Source organism: Bombus vancouverensis, unplaced genomic scaffold, assembly GCF_051014615.1.
Source record: "Bombus vancouverensis nearcticus unplaced genomic scaffold, iyBomVanc1_principal scaffold0042, whole genome shotgun sequence".
Taxonomy (NCBI): domain Eukaryota; kingdom Metazoa; phylum Arthropoda; class Insecta; order Hymenoptera; family Apidae; genus Bombus; species Bombus vancouverensis.
Window position 1 is genome coordinate 403,429 of NW_027468933.1, and position 17,251 is coordinate 420,679.

Here is a 17,251-nt window from a genome sequence, read left to right on the forward strand (position 1 = left end):
TTAGATAAAGAATCTTTTATAAAGGAAAATAAGTAGTTGGGTTACGACTCAGCCTTCTTACTACCACCCAAGTACTAACTTTACGTGACACTCTCGACCCTTCCATCCCGATAATCCCAATCAAAATTCGAATGAACCACCCAACGGAACGAGCATCGATCCCTATAGAATCTCTTTGAGCATTCTTCACTAAGGAATTGTCGTCTTTTACCCCATTACGTTCTTCCATCACAATCTTCGTAATGGTAAATGAAAAAGTTTTTAAAACGCGATGGCGCTATCATTTTCTAAAAGCGTCGTCTTTACATTTCCGATGGCCACGGGCACATCCGACTGCCAGATATACAATATATTATAAGAGTATCATTACCATACTTTTCATGAAAAGAGCAGTTTTTCTTGATAACTATACTCTGTAACATAGATTGAAGTCGCTGATTTGATCCCTCTGATATCGTTGTCTTATGAGAGTCTCGCCTGGTCTTGATTGGTTCTGTTGACTCTTATCGTTGTGAAAAATCGATTCGTTGTGTACCTTTTTTGTATAGAGAATTATTTTGTGGTAGAATATAATGTTGTAATATTTGTGGTCTTTACTTTACTAATTTTGTCACTGAGCCGCTCTTTGGTTCGTTGAGCGATTCATATTCCGCATATATGCCGTACTTGCTTCGCTTGGTACTTTTATAATTTTCGCAGTTACGATACGTGGAAGAAAAATCGGACTTTGGAAAAGTACGAGGCGCCGGGATTTGAACCCGGGATCCGAACGTTTGTACTCTATGGCGCTAACCACTGCGTTGCCGTCGTCCGACACTAGTTGGTTTCGAGTGGTGAGATTTGCGTTCTCGTGTGCCGCCACGAGAGGAAATCTCAGTGTGGGTGTGCTTTCTGAACGAAGAACGCGGATTCGTTGTTCACACTTTTCGTTAGGAAAGTGAGGGTGCCCATTGATTATAGCCAACGTTAATGAATGAAGATAGGAGGAGGAAGCCTCCTACCAACGTGGCTCGTGGGTGACATTGTTTATTGGAAAAATAACTACCCGCTTTTTCCGTTATTTGTAAGAGTGCGCAATAAACCTAAGCATTGTTCTAAGGACCATCCATAAACCGAAAACACTTACAGGGTTAGAGATTCCTTCAAGCTATTAAGATTACGTCAAAGGATTCAGTTTATAATATATAGTATGTAGTAGATCAGTATATAGTATAAAGTTTCAGACGGCGCACGGACCATCGTACGCGCCGTAACATAGAGAGTTATAAGAATATACATAAAATATAATTAAACATCGCAAAAGTAACTTAATTAGAAATGACTAGAATGTATGATGTATAATATAATGAATTCAAATTGTCTAAAAAATATTACAAATTTATAGAGATTTTACTATAAAATGTTTTTAACAGAAGCTGATACAGTTATATAGCATTTTCAAGCATTTACGAACATTAATGTACGAATTTGAAATTAGCAATATTGAAGCGCGGTACTCGGAAAGACGAATGTACATGGATAATTGTATGCACTAATCAACGATACGGTTATAATTGCATGCTTGATAGAAAAATATCATCGTAAAATTGATATGATTTCATGGAAACGCGTCTAACTTGGTATCTCGAAAGTATCTTAAGCAAACTAATTAGCGTGCCTGTTATGTCTTTTAAAATGTAAATTAACATGTAACAAAGAAACCTTCATCAATTTGATTCGCTTCAAACTGCGCAAATAAGTAGTATAAATAATATTTGTGATAGATTTGGCATCAATTCCATGTTTCCTTTAATATTTGCCTTTAGAAAGTCCAATTCGTTTCACGATTATACAAATTACTAAAAAAATGTCTATATTAGTAATTTATTTATTTTGCATTAATCGTGACATGTTAGTTGCATTATGTTATATGTAAACTACCACAGAGGAAAAATGATAATCTTTCAGTTATTAGTTTTCTGATTTTAATGTCATTTTATGAGTACTTTAACACGAGGTACTTGTAAATGAAAACAACCAATTAGGTTTAAAAACATAAGCCTGTTACCAAGACTCTTATTAAATTGAACAAGCTTTTCAAAAATCGAACGTGTATATTAACGCGAACTTATTATTTGACTGATTTGACTGATTTGACTGACATCCGAAATTGGTGAGATCATATGAAATTTTGCTTTTCGCGGTTCGGTGTATAAGAACGCGTCACCGATTGCTCAACTTTCGATATAAAAAGCGGATCAAGTCTACCGGATTATCCTACAGACACGCATTAATTCGTAAGAGTTAGTCATCATCTGGATAATAATTATCTGAAGAAACTTTCAACGTGAAAATATAAAATTCTCATTGATTACATATTGCGTTCGCCATAATTGAAAAAATGGTAAACCTTCGAACTCATCTTTCTAATACACGTTTTCTTTACCTCGTCATAAATAAATTCTTGGAAATTTAGGAAAATTTTCAGTGATCATTTTAAGGAATTTGACAAATTTCCAACGAGACTATGTGACACCGTTAAGTAAAAGTGATTCAAATGTAGTAGCGATATTAAACGAGAAATCTATAAAGGTGTCATTAGAAATTCTAAGAATGTCTCTGCATCTTTATCTTAGGTATTACAACAATAGTTTTCATTACCGTGATGTAATATTTATCATGCTTATTTTGTACGTAAAACGAATCGTTGGAATATTCCCGAAGCTAACGAAGCATTTCCCAAAAGTTAAACCGAAGAAATTAACGCGAATAGTTAAGTGAAATTTTTCCATTAACTTGCTGACCAACCGGCAAATAAAAAATCATAAAAATTGTTTCAATGTGTTGAGGTCACGCATAACTTCTTTTTTCATTGACGATTACCAAACAGGTAAAATTTCGAAATTGTACGAAGGCCACGTGACCAGATCGTATTGGAATTTGAAGTGCATGGAAAAAGACAACTCGAAGTACAAACCTTGAGCTGTACTACTCGAAGTACAAACGTGAACTAATGGATGCAGAAAAGCAATTAACGCCAAACATCCGAACAGCATCTTGCAGCCCGTCATTGTTCTGAAATAAAAGAAGTGACGAATTAAAAAGACGCAGGACTAATAATAATAAAGGAAACTTAGTTCGTATTATAAATTGAATTTACATCAGAAAAAAAGCACGATCAAGCGAAACAGATCGTAGAAATGACAAATATCATCGATATACGTTTCAGTGTAATTTCACTTTTGAAAATTATTTAGTTTAATACGATCGTATTCATCGCTCTGAAACTTTCATTGTGCTGCAATTTGTGCTGCGTCTTTTTAATTTCTCTATCTTTCTGTGTTTTCGGAAAAATTACTTGAAAGATTAAGAATTGCTTGCCTTATTTTATTTTCGATTAGTTAGGATTTGATTATTCCAGGTAAGGTTTATTATTTATAACAGGTTTTATCACTTGTTTATTATTTAGGAGTTTGTTATTTTAGGATTAGTACCTTTTAGGATTTCTTATCCTTCGAGTTTCTGTTTCAGATATCTAGGTCTATTTCAAGATGTTTTATTACGTTAGGATTATTCATTCGATTAAGATAATTTAAGAGTTTCACAATGTACAAAGAAATAATCGCGTGAAATTTAGATTTATGCTTTAAACGTATTAAACACGCGGTAATTTCAATGTCTATAGCCTCGAACGTGTTCTGATTAGTTGTGTCATTGTCTGTGACATTGAAATCACAAAAATCCATTGCAAGTGTGCTGTCATGCAATGTGGATGTAATTGGGTTTTTTGGGTATTTCCTGTATCATCTGATTTGTACAGTACTATTTTAACGCAAGGACAGGAAACTTATTATATATTTCCCGTCCATTATTTGAATCGTTGTGAAGTGTAACGAATTATATTCGATTGGAGGAGATGTTAATGAATTACCCATTTCATATGTAATTACATGGAAATAAAAATCATTGCAAAAATAATTGATCTAATGACAACGGAATTTCCAATATTTTTTTGTTTCGTCACGTCTTTTTCATAATATATCTTTTATAGGTACGTGATTTATTAATCGTTCGAATGGAAATAATTATTCGTATAATATTCAAATGATTCTAGCCATAAAATAAATTAAAACGATACCTGTCAATGATATGCAATCTGCGTATGACGTCAACCTCGATCTATGCTTATACAAGAAATGTTATCAATCAATGACTAGATATACAATAATCAAATATTATAAAATTTCCTGAAAACCTTTAGGTGTTAATATTAAGGTGTTAATATCTTTAATATTTGCAAGTTATTGTTTAGCGCTAATTAGTTAGAATGTAACAAGTGGTGTACCAGAATTGAGATAATTAAGCCACACGAACAATCTTATTTAGATCTTTTTAATTTTTTAATTCTCTTTTGCTCTAATACTTCGTAAAATTAATCTTCATTAGCTACTACACTTCATAGAATGACAAGAGATAATTTTTCTTATATAACGTTTCATTCATAAAATCTATCATTAAAGTATATCTTCATAAAAATATCATTCCATACTAACGGTATATTTGGTGTCATACGAGATAACAGTTACCAGTGATGACATATGTAACTTTATAAAGATATCTCGTTTTATTATATATTAAAAGAATGTACTCATTGCTGCTATATTTCAGATGAAAAAAAGGAGGCAATGATTTTACAGTAAAATCGTTCGTTTACAACTGATTCATTTACATTTCATGATAATACTGTGCATTCTGAATATGCTATGATTTGGTTTAAAATAATAAATAGTCCATTCTTGCATACTATTGCTCCAGCTTTACTTGTATTTTCGATATTGGTATAAATAGAAAGACAATTAATGTCGTTCGAGTCTATTTTCGGATCATTTATATTACGTTTAATCCATATAGTTATTATATGAGACATAGTATCGTAAAATTTGGAAGAATAAAACGTTCGTACAGGAAGTACATTTTATAAGAACTCCAACAAATCTGCGTGTGCACCTAAAATACAAACTGATAGTGATTGTTCATAAGTTTATATACATTATCTAATGTCAATCGAAGGTATCAATTCTTTTTCTCCATAAGAGTACTTTTTCATTTATATGTGTTCAAAAATACATGTGTTCAACCGTGAAGCATATGTTACCTACAACGAAAAAGAGTTTTCCTATACTTAATATTTCCTTTATATACCTATGAAAGTCTATTCTTCGCGTAGTATGAAATTATGAATAAATCTGGAATATTGTTCAATCTGAAAAGAAAAATAACTTATTGACATCATTCATTGATACGAGATTCGGAATGTTTGTTTTGTCTTGCAGAAAAAGAAGGCAGCCCTCCCTTTCTTTTAATGTGAAATAGGAAGCGAAAATTTGAAAACAGATTTTTTGGAAATTTACTTGCAAATATCGTTTTCAATATCGTGATTTTCTTCCCAATGGTACTGTACTTTCAAATTTTCCAGTATCCCTCTAAAAACAAAAAGTCGAACCTCGTTATTATTAACGTAGGCATTACAAGGAAGAGAAGTATTAGAAAGCAGCTCCTTTTTATTATGGATTTCTTTATAATCGTGTAAATAAGAAATTCCGGAAATTTTTTCCTCAAGAATTTAATTCTTGTGTTTTGATTGATAATTATTACACTACATACTAACTTTTCGCATACTGTTCGCGTCTAACAATTTCCTAATAATAACTACTTCAAAATTACATATGTTCTTGCACGAATTCAAAAGTACGTATGATACAATTACAATTGATTCTAAAATAATAATTATTTAAAGATATTAAGATACTAATTAAACGTTTCACTATATTTCAAAATCTGGAACAACAAATTTTTATTTATAAAAAATGAAACTGTGTTTATATATTCTTTGTCATGATGCTATTTCTTATTACCATGTCGACATTTTTTAAAATTCATTTTGTTATCTCTACGCAATATGAAAATTCATATACTGCTTAATATTTTTTACATATTATCCATCCACCGCATGATATCTCCTGAAAAATCAAAATATTAATGTTATATTATTACAATGCTTCTTAAATTTCAATTTTTGACAAATTTGAAATCCAATATATTTTGCACAATTATTATTTATCAAAAAATTCTAAGTTAGTAACTTTCTTTTCAAATGGCAAATAACATATACATTGACTTACCTGTAAGTTTTTGTTCCTAATCATCATTTCCTCTTATAGAACATTATTATTGTTTTTATAATTACTACCAGTGTCATAGATATTGTAGTGGCTACAACTGAATTAATAGAAAATGATAAATAACTGTGTATAACAATAACACATAACTGTGTATAACAATGACACATAACTTTTACTTACATATCAGTCGATAAGGGATTACTGTGATATCCTGTTGATGTTTCTTAAGGCACTTGATTAGGTGTGATACGGTATCATTCCTTATGGTATACTGTAGATAAGTATTTTAGAAAATAACAAGAATAAATCTAAATTATTCAGAGGTTCCAGTTTCGGCTTAGACATAAATACAGGACCATTTGCAAAGAAGAAAGGGTGCGTTTCTACAGCCTCGTTATAGTAACCATGAATACCAATCTCTGAATTACTGGTTACTAAACATAAATATCCTATAAAATTTAATATATTTCTTTAATTTTTAATACATACATGAGTTAGTAGTTCTAAATTATGAATCATCCTACCTGTGATATTACACTTTTCCTTATAATATCATCACTCAAGTGAACAACATTAAGATCATGTAAACCATGTCATCCTATCTTACTGTGAGGATACTTAGTTATGTTATCTAACATTATAAAAATATCATCAAATTCAAGTCCTTTTATTCACATCACATGGCCACGATGATCTGGTTCTTCGTTATATAATGTTCTAAAATTTGTTGTATATATAGGATGTACAAACCGTGATATCAAGGTATCAGTTCTTCCTTCCCAAGGGACAGTTTCATTAAAATTCTGATAGAATTAAAAATTAATTATTAATATTCTAACAATCATATATGTTAAATACATTATAGTCAACGATATATACCTGAGCGAATGTAGGGGTGATTCCTTGATAATTATAAATGTCATCAGCCCACATCATTGCGCCACTTCTTTGTACTCCAGCCTCTAGATTAACAGCCTAAACAAACATACAAAATTTTATAGAAGCTGTACAAAATATAGTATATATGCGCAATATTGAAACGTTCAAGGGGATATAGAGGTAATGTACATCACATACACGTGTACTCTCATGCAACAAAATACAATTAGATTTAATAGTATAAGCTCTTTTATTCATCATAATAGATTGGAAATTTAAGTGTCTTACGAGGGTGAGTAAAAAGTTACCCGCTCTGTCGGTGTAGAATTTATTTTAAGCAATTGTCAAAAAAGACATACATCATTTTTTGACATAATCACTCAATTTCTGTATACACTTTGTCCATTTGCTGAAGGACCTTCGTATTTTCTCGTTAAAAAATGTTTTGGGCTGAGCTGCGAACCACGAATGCATCGTCGTCTTTACCTTTTCATCAGCTTTCTCGGCATCCATCTCGCACAAACTTTTTAAAACCCAAATCTGTCGTGCACTATTGCATAAGCAGAGCCGTGGCTGATTTGCAAATGATTTGCCACATTATCCAGTGTCACTCGTCTATTCCATAGAGCATAAGTTCATGAGCACGTTCAATGTTGTCATCGTGGATGTGGACGGGCGTCCAGCTGTTTTTTCATAACACTTGTGCGATCTTCTTTGAACTTTTGTGCCCATTCAAACACACTTCGTGACAAAACACTTTCTCCATAATGTGCATTAAATCTTTGATAAATATAGGCATCCAACATAACCTCCGACCACAAGAAACGAATCACAGCATCCTGCACTGTTTTCCTGCAAATCGCCATTGCAAAGCGCCATTACTCGCGCAACGGTCACAAACGAATTGACGTAACACAATGAAACCTGCGCAGCAGCACTGAACAGATATTGACGTCATACGAAGAGTGCAGATGGATCAATACGGTCGACAGAAGTTTTAACTATCTGGAGTGCGGATAAATTTTTACCGAGAGTCGTATAGGAATCTATAATCTGTAAGTACACCTTTGGCTGAATGGAAATTTCTCTTACATATAGTCAAAAATGCAGAAACAGTGTATTGAATTGGAAAGTGATAAAAAATAAGTGAAGTTTCGAGGTTGCATGTGATTGCATGAGTACACAGGACGTTTTTAGCGAATAAAAAATAATTTTGAAAGACACGAGACTTATCTTGTATTTTATGCACTCTCTGTGTCTGAATCTCCAGAAGCACTCTATCTTATGAAGTGTTTTAGATTAGCCGGAAAATTTTGTATGTACATACAAGAAGTATACGATCTAAGTGGAATATTCCATTATTCTCTTGATACAACAGAAACGAAATTTACAGAACTTCTCAGAAAGTTGGTTTATTATTACCAAATTAATAGAATTAATATACGTTTATCATCTTTACATACCTAAGTCGTGAAGGTTTATCGTGCGTAAAAAATTAGTGTCATTTCAAAGTTACATTTCGTACATTTTAAGCCTATAATTTGTAACGTACAAAACAATGTAAATTTGAGCTGTTTCTTATCTCCACAATAAGAAAATCCAACTTTACGTTTTTTACACAATGATATTTATGGAACAGTAATATCATATTATTGCATCGCTTGGAGAATGAAGTCAAGGTACGATGTGACCCTAGTGAAAACGCTGGGATAGCCAGCTGTGCCGCATTTATAAGCGTAAGACACAATACCTATTAAATACGAGGTTAATTCATGTTGTATCAGCAGTGGTCCGCCGCGGTCAGCCTGAAAGGATCGTTAAATTTTTAATCAAAGATACTGAAATATATCGATCGAATTGTATTGAAATTATACTTATATACAGTAATAATCTTCTATTGATTTGTGTATTGAAATACTCCAATTTATAATGTACATGTTATATGTATTTTGAGCAAAACTAAGATTAGAAGGAAATTAGATTAAATACCATAATGAGGTGTGAGAAGTAGGCAAAATTATTGAATTGTGTTTATCTATTATTTCTAATGTTTAAGACGTCGATTTGATGTTAATTCGAATTGACGTGTCTTCAGATACCGTATAGTTTGTAGTAACTCTGTAACTTAATTACCGTACAAGAATTCTTTCGACCCTGAGCATGTTCGGCGCATATTATACCATCAGTGATATCAGGTGCATTAGGAAATTTGGAATAAGCTATTTTGCATTCGGCCTTCTTAATCACTGGCATTTGTACTACCATTAATGCATTATGTCGTGGTCGTCATACGAAGAAAATAAGAAAGATATTTAAGACTGGAACTGTTTAATTTTATTATAAAATTGATATCACTTACTATATCTTAACGCTCCCCATCCAGCAACAAGGGGGTTATAGCCGACGAAGTTGCTCTTTCGTAGGGGCTCTTTCGTACAAATGGGATATACGTACCCTGAAAAATAAAAAAATAAATGAAAATGCAGGAAACAAATGACCAAAAGTATGAGAAAGAATCGTACACGCTTTATGACACAATATATGTGTACAGTAAGAAATTTCAAGATATGATACTTCAGTAATACTCAATAGCATATATATATATATACATATATATATATATATATATTTGAGGACTTACTCGAAAATGGCACCTCCTCCACCAATCTAAGAATGGCAATATTATGATTGTGTATGTTTTCTATTCCATCCATATGTGCACAATGTGCTGCAGTCAAAACATGCCTAGCCGATATCAGGGAACCTCCGCACTTCCATAGTGGTTTGTCTGGGTTTCGGGGATTACGAAAACCTAATGCAGCGATCCATGGCCAAGCGCCTAAAATGCAATAGTCATAGTTGTGAATATACATAATTTTTTCTCACGTAACGAGTAACAACGATTATTACCTATTCGATATTCGATCATACAGCAGACGATAAGTACATACGTACAAATACTCTGAAATAGAGATTTGATAAAGACAGAAATTAAATTTTTATTCCAGTGGAATACAAATTATTAAATAATTCTATATAATTTCTATTTGAACTATACTGAACTATAAAGTTCAAACGTGTTTTTTTCTGCCCTAACAGTTTTTGATCTCTATCCATATTATTACTCCTATATCAATTTTTTATTTCAAGCAAAAAGATACTCTTCCTAACATGAAGTAAAAGAAAGAAATAATTCAAGTTAATAAGTAAAGTTACTACCGATGAAATCATAGCATTATTATTTAGTCTAATTGAAATGTACATTGATGTGCTGTTTAATGCCTTTAAAGTTCATTCTTTGCAGTAAATGGCTTATTATTAATCGGAAAGAAAGACATAAAACGTACCAAGTTCAGCTGGTTTACCATCGACCAGCCTGGTATGAGAGACGTTGCTAAAACCACAGTATGGTGGTCGCAAAGTCTTATACTTGTACACAGTTTTTATTAAAATTTCTCTCTTCTCTTTGTTTGGATCGTTCGGACAGCAACCGATCGTAACATTGCCCTGGTATCTGCACACTGATCGTCTATAAAAATCGGTGGCTGTACGGTACTGTATCTGCCATATTTCTTGCAGAGGTTTACATTTTCTGTAGTCAAGGCACCTGCCTTCTTGATTGTCCGGTGTGGTACATTCTGGATCAAACAATTTTAAAACATTTATACAGTTCAAAGATGCGTAAGAAAGCGACACCGATTACTCAACTTTCGAAGTAAAAAGCCGATCAAGTCCACCGGATTGCCCTACAGACACGTATTAATCCGTAAGAGTTAGTCATCATGTTGATAATAATTATCTAAAGAAACTTTTCACGTGAAAATATAAAATTTTAATTGATTAGATATTGTGTTAGCCATACTTAAGAAAGAAAATGAAAATGAATGAAATGAAAGAAAAGGACTACCTTCAACCTCATTTTTTAAATAAACACTTTGTCAGTTTTGCGGTAAATAAATTCTTAGGAATTCAGGACAGTTTTTAGTGAATCATTTTGTTTCGACCGTTCGCGGAGAGACGCGATCGCGAGATAGCACGTCAACGAGAGTTGTAAGTTCCCGTTACGATTAAATAATCGACGCCACGAACTGATCGATCCCCTTATTTCGATTATGATAATAAGGGTAGTTCAATGAAATTCCACAGAATTAACACAAATAAATTAATGTTTATTTCAACAACTTATTAACTAGAAAGATATAAATGGAACAAAAAAAATGTAACTGCGTTTTGGTTGATAAGTAATGCGCGACATACCACATGTGTTGACGGTTCGACTTCTCGAAAAGTTCTGAACGCCTTTCGATTTTTTTCGTTTTTTCTGGAAGGCGACCCCCACTACGTTCGGATCACGCCACATTCTTTTACTGCGAGGTAAAATACGGGCCACGAGTCGACGTTTCTGGAAGTCGCCCTGCTTAATGAACCATGCGCTTGCCACTACAATGTTTGTTTGCCGGGCAGACGCGACGATCCGTCTGCGACATTATAGTGCCGCGATCGATAGTTAAGAATATGACCTATGGTAAGCCGCATGGCGTAACATTCTCAACCTAACCCCGTTGAGAGGGTACCGATCAAACTAGGGAGGTGTGGTTGAAGTTCCCATCTTATTTCGTCTCGGTGGCTAGTTGTTCGGGTTTCTCGAGATCGGGTTGAATTGGCAGTGGGACAAGCCTTTTGACGCCCCGATCCAAAATGCTCTTTGCCGTCTGAACTGTAGCTGTCCGGATGACACCATCGGCGCCTGGATGAACCTTGATAACTCGGCCCAGAGGCCAATGCATGGAGGGAACGTTGTCCTCTCTGAGGATGACGATTGTGCCCTTTTGGATGCTGTGTCCACCCTTGCTCCATTTATTGCGGTTGGTTAGCTCGTTCAAATACTCCTTATGCCAGCGGTTCCAAAAATGTTGTTTAAGCTGTTGGATATGCTGCCATTTGGAGAGTCGGTTCGATGGAATGTCTCTGAAATCTCGATCACGTAAGCACATTAATGAATCGCCAATGAGGAAATGTCCGGGAGTGAGGGCTAGGAGATCATTTGGATCGGTGGAGATAGGAGTTAGCGGGCGGGAATTGAGGACTGCTTCTATTTCTATGATAAGAGTATTACGGTGTTAAGCTCATATGTTTCTGTTTCTCCACTCGCGCTGCGCCATAATATCCTTTGATATTTCCGATCCTCTGGTCGTACGAGGAATTGCCGATACATTTTCTCGATGTCGCCAGTGAGTACGTACTGATGAGCGCGGAATCTAATTAATATACAAAATAAATTGTGAATTGATTCGAGAATATAGGATTTCCCCATTTTCATGATTATCGTGATTTTTGTATAAATATATTTGTGAAGATACTAATAATTAGGTACTTATAAATTAGTATTATCAATTATTTTGCATTTATAATTCCGCCTCTAGTATAAGTGTTAATTGAAAACTAACTTTATGTTTCAAAAAGTACTAGCAAAGTCGTTGAGTAACAAGCCACTGATGCTAACACAAATAGCATTGTCGTAATTAAATATTTCTAAATATTCATTTTTCATTTTGAACCTGTAGAAGCAATTTATTATATATACTATTAGCTAAGTAATTGCATATTTAATTAAGTCGAAATATAAAACTTAGTTATTTTAATAATTTAAAAAATAAAAAACTGACAAACACTTCAATTTAATTTATGGTTGGAACAAAAGACAGTTATTTTTCATTAATTGAAATATTGCAATGCAGAGTACTTTCCAAAATACGCCGAGAGTATTCCTGATGATGAAACGAGCGTTGCTTCATCGAACGCAGCTAAAGAAAATAACATCTATGTAGTTGGTGGTACGATGCCTGAAATAGAGGGCGATAAATTGTACAATACCTGTACTATTTGGGGTCCCGATGGAACTTTGATAGCAAAACACCGAAAGGTAAGTAATATATTCCTTTATGGCTTTGAATTTGAAAATATTGGGGTGAAGAAAGTGACTCTATCTAGGAATAATTTAGGAATATACATATGTACATACGTATACTATAACCAATTCTATCATTTACGGTTTATAAAATACGTTATGATACGGGAAACGCCCATTTTTGTTGTAATGTGTTTGTTGTTGTATAAATTTTTCACATACTTAAAATATTATTATACTTATTTTTTCTCCTTTTTAAACATTATTAAATGATAAGATTTTTTAATAAAAGAAAGTGATAAAAACGCTGTCAGTTATTAAATAAGAAGTAATTAAAGTTTAGGAGTTGGTAACTTTGATATTAAATTACAAAAGTTGCAGCAATAGAATTAGCGACTACATTTTTATGTTATTAGGTACAGCTATTCGACATCGACATTCCTAATAAGATTACTTTTCGAGAGAGTGATTCACTCAGTCCTGGTAACTCCCTAACGACGTTCGATGTGAAGGGCTGCAAAATAGGTATTGGCATTTGCTATGATATTAGATTCGAGGAAATGGCACGCATTTATCGGAACAAAGGTACAGTAACTTAATCGATCAATACTTAACTAGCAAAAAATTAAATATCTTTCTTAAATATATTCTATATAAAATTAATATAATCTGTAACTCTGTATAAAAAGAAGCTTAATTTAAAAAACCAGTATATTTGCTGAAAATGAAACAAATAAAAGAATTAAAAGCACAATAAGAGGACTGTCCTCGCATATTCAGAAATGATGGAATGTGAACCGTGCAACTACGAAGTTAATTGGTATTCGGTGGCTTCATATTTCTTGCTTCTCTGGGTTAGGTTGCCAAATGCTGATATATCCAGCGGCATTCAATATGACCACTGGACCACTGCACTGGTCATTACTTCAGCGTTTCAGAGCGAATGATAATCAATTATACGTTGCCTGCATATCACCGGCTCGTGTTCCTTAAGCAAGTTACGTCGCATGGGGACATACACAGTTGACCAATCCCTGGGGAAAGATTCTTTACGATTTGGAAACTCAAGAGAATATGGCAGTCACCGATATCGGTAATTTACAGCTTAAAATTAAAAGCGAGAGATCCATGATGTAATTAATTTTTAGTCTCGTTAATTTATCGATTTAGCCATCTTCCTCTGTATTTGTTGAATTTATTAGTAAGCATTACTTATTACTTCGTATGTTTCTTTTTTCTATCAGATCTAAAAGTTGTTGAGGAAGTAAGGGCTCAGATACCTACATTTTCTCAGAGACGTACAGATTTGTACGACACTGTCTGTAAGAAGAAGTAACTCTACACTAAAACAGAAAATGTTTTTTTATAATATTTCTACTACAATATCCTTTTTTTGTGAATTATTACTAATTTCTTATCATCCATTTCTTGTAAATATATTATATCACGATATTACAGATATATTCGTAGATATACACGTTAATTAAATCCTCTATATGGTATTTTTATATCAGTGTCATAAACATTGTAAACCGAAAATCTTCTATTACACGCGTGCATATACAGTCAATATTATTGTTACATATAGTGATACATACGTTGATCCACACATTAATTAAATCCTCTATATGGTATTTTTACTTTGCTATCTTGAATAGATAAATAATCTCGAATATAGACATACAGGTACACTTACGTTGATATACACCTTTGTACAAGGTGTCAAAAAATTTTTTATCACGGCGTTTCTTTAAGACGATTTTATAGCTTCGAAATTGATCTTGACACGATTTTCAATGTCAAATTATTTTTCTATTGCATCATGTGATACTCATTAGGAGGAACAAAACTTCTATTTTCTTAGAAAAAATGTTTGAAATTTCATTAATTCCTAGATTGATTTTATTTATACTTTAAGGTCAGATATGACATCAAATAATGTCAATACTAATATCTAGTTATTTGTCAATTTACAGCATCTGAAAAACAAGACATCTTCGAGACAGCGTGGGTTTTCTTTCCAACTTTCTTAACTTTCAACAATAAAATTTTCGTCAAACGATACAATCTATCCAACAAAGTTCTTGTACACAGCCAACGTCCTGAAGCCGTTCCCATTGCCGATATGGAAGCCCCAACCGTGGCCTCGGCCCTCCTTTCGACTTGGATTTCTCGTTACGGCGGCCCCTTGAAAATAACGACTGATCAAGGACGACAATTCGAATCGTGTTTGATGAAGAGCTATGCCGTGTGCTCGGCATCACGCACTTACGCACGTCGTCCTATCATCCCGCCTCTTGTGGGATGGTAGAGCGCTTACATAGACAACATAAAGCGGCGATCAAGTGGCACATCACGTGCAAATCGGTCGAAATTGTGCCGATCGTACTATTAGGCATATTCGAACCGCGATAAAGGAGGACCTAGACGCAACGGCAGCTGATATCATCCACGGCACCGGCATGCGATTGCCGCCGGAGTTCTTTTTGCAAACCAATCAGCGAGCCAATCCGGAATTCGCGAACCTGCTTAAAAAACGGATGGGGAAGGTCAGACCACAGCACATTACACGACCTGGCGGAAGAAAGATATTCGCTTTCGGCGATTTGGATCCTTCGCCGTACGTATTTTGAAGACTTGTCCCGATTACAATCCCTTTACGGCCGCCTTAAGAACGGGCCGTTTGAAGTAACGCAAAGAGGCGAAAAGAAGTACACAATCGAAGTCAACAATCGCGACGTAACGATTTTCCGTAGACAGGCTAAAGCCAGCCTTTGTAGTACCGGAGGACCTCGAAGAGGAATCGACCGAAATCCTTAACGTGCTTATTCCGGTAGAACACACGAACGAAAACATTAGCAATAGGTTCGTTACGCGGTCTCCTGGAAGAGTCCGTCTTCCCGATTGACTACAGGTAAGTTTCGGTTATGCATCGTTAATTATCGGACGCGGGGTATACTACGAAAATATTAAAAACAGCGACGGTCGATGTAAACCCGTGATGAACATATCACATTAAAAACGTTATCACTGCTTTATGGGAGGGGGTGATATAGCGGCACATGAGTCAGAGGACAATTCAAATCGTGGTGTTGTTTTGCCTCGGAGTATCATGATCGTAAGGATACAAGTAATGTAAGAACAAATATACACCGGGCAAAACAATGTCGCCGCTACGGCGAACAGAGACGAATTTGAATCATCTGACTACACCCCGACCAGTATAAATAAACCGACGCAACCGAAAGAGTACAGTATGTTCGAGTATCTACGACTATCAACGAGCGATTTACCGAGTTACGTGACAATCATTTATCGAGTTTTCATCCGCAATTTTATTTTGCGATTTATACTTTGTATCAACGACTCAGCGATTATAGGCTGTACTTTAATTTATTATTTTAAATAAAGTTTTAAGTACAGTCAAATCTCGCGTTATTCGTATCATCGAGTTTGATTTTCTTAAAGAAAGTAGAAATTACTGGAAAATGTTGAGATTTCTTATTCGAATCTTTCGAAGAAATTAGACGAAGCTGATTCATAAAAAGAAAACTGCACAGATTTAACAAAGGAAGAAAAGCGACTACAGTCGCGTAACATAGATTCTAGCAGTCTACCGGCAGCAATCCGATTACCTAATCGGGCCTGGTGATCTAGTGGCCGAGTAATGGTGCCAAGGAGAAAGTAGTTGAGAACAGTTGGAAAGATACAGTTATACTGCCACGCCCCGCGCTGCGCACGCGCCGTAACGTAGACTGAAACTACCAATTGCGCGAGTGAGCGTTCCAATTTGAAATTTAATTAAACCTTAACAATTTGTATAGAAAACAAATTCGAGCCTCACAGCCCCCACGGAATAACCCGTCACATGACGACCCCTCCACGGTAGACCTAAATATATGTCGGATCGTCACTGGGAATGGGGTTGTGGGCGTCAAATGAATCTTCTCGAGGATTAGCCATTGATACAGTACACACAGGCGTAGTTTATTGCAATGATAGAATTATTACAGTCTTAACAGTTGATCACGGTGGTTCGGCACTCGCGACGCTAGTGACGATGTTCTCGGGCTCAATAACGAATCCGCGGCGAACGGGATGACAACAGAACGTTCACACAAAGTCTAAGTCTGAAAATAATCACTGATCGCGAAGGCGTTACTCCTTGATCGATGAGATCGCGAGCGAGAATGCCTTTCCTGTCCCGATGATGCCACAGAGGAAAACTATAATGGGTTGTGTCTAAGGACACGAGATCATCGGATTCGTCGAGAAAAGCCTTCGTTCAGAAAGTAAGGGAAAT

General features: G+C 34.7%; 2 protein-coding genes, 1 long non-coding RNA gene and 1 pseudogene across 6 annotated transcripts; 1 reads left to right on the forward strand and 3 right to left on the reverse strand.

Moving 5' to 3' along the window:
* Positions 1–5,520: 5,520 nt before the first annotated feature.
* Positions 5,521–7,673, reverse strand: LOC143304599 (uncharacterized). 2 transcript variants are annotated; one of them, XR_013061278.1, is made up of 7 exons: positions 7,527–7,673; positions 7,041–7,136; positions 6,686–6,964; positions 6,342–6,610; positions 6,162–6,258; positions 5,895–5,999; positions 5,521–5,817 (listed from the first exon to the last, which is right to left on the reverse strand). It is a non-coding gene; the product is annotated as an uncharacterized LOC143304599 (long non-coding RNA). The 2 variants fall into 2 exon arrangements; XR_013061277.1 differs by having other exon boundaries at positions 5,521–5,999.
* A 299-nt stretch (positions 7,674–7,972) lies between these two features.
* Positions 7,973–15,501, forward strand: LOC143304597 (omega-amidase NIT2-A-like). 2 transcript variants are annotated; one of them, XM_076627089.1, is made up of 5 exons: positions 7,973–8,095; positions 12,779–12,963; positions 13,365–13,533; positions 13,808–14,041; positions 14,925–15,483. In XM_076627089.1, the coding sequence occupies exons 2-4, from the start codon at positions 12,880–12,882 to the stop codon at positions 13,939–13,941; spliced, it is 387 nt and encodes a 128-aa protein (XP_076483204.1). In that variant the 5' UTR covers positions 7,973–8,095; positions 12,779–12,879; the 3' UTR covers positions 13,942–14,041; positions 14,925–15,483. The 2 variants fall into 2 exon arrangements, with proteins under 2 accessions (XP_076483204.1, XP_076483205.1); XM_076627090.1 differs by lacking the exon at positions 7,973–8,095 and having other exon boundaries at positions 12,688–12,963; positions 14,193–15,501.
* LOC143304598 (venom serine protease Bi-VSP-like) lies at positions 8,509–9,511 on the reverse strand. Its single transcript, XM_076627091.1, has 2 exons — positions 9,174–9,511; positions 8,509–8,845 (listed from the first exon to the last, which is right to left on the reverse strand). Exons 1-2 carry the CDS (start codon positions 9,303–9,305, stop codon positions 8,690–8,692), a joined length of 288 nt encoding a protein of 95 aa, XP_076483206.1. The 5' UTR covers positions 9,306–9,511; the 3' UTR covers positions 8,509–8,689.
* LOC143304593 (venom serine protease Bi-VSP pseudogene) lies at positions 9,626–9,969 on the reverse strand (annotated as a pseudogene). The gene is made up of 2 exons (XR_013061275.1): positions 9,951–9,969; positions 9,626–9,879 (listed from the first exon to the last, which is right to left on the reverse strand). The product of XR_013061275.1 is annotated as a venom serine protease Bi-VSP pseudogene (transcript).
* Positions 15,502–17,251: the final 1,750 nt, after the last annotated feature.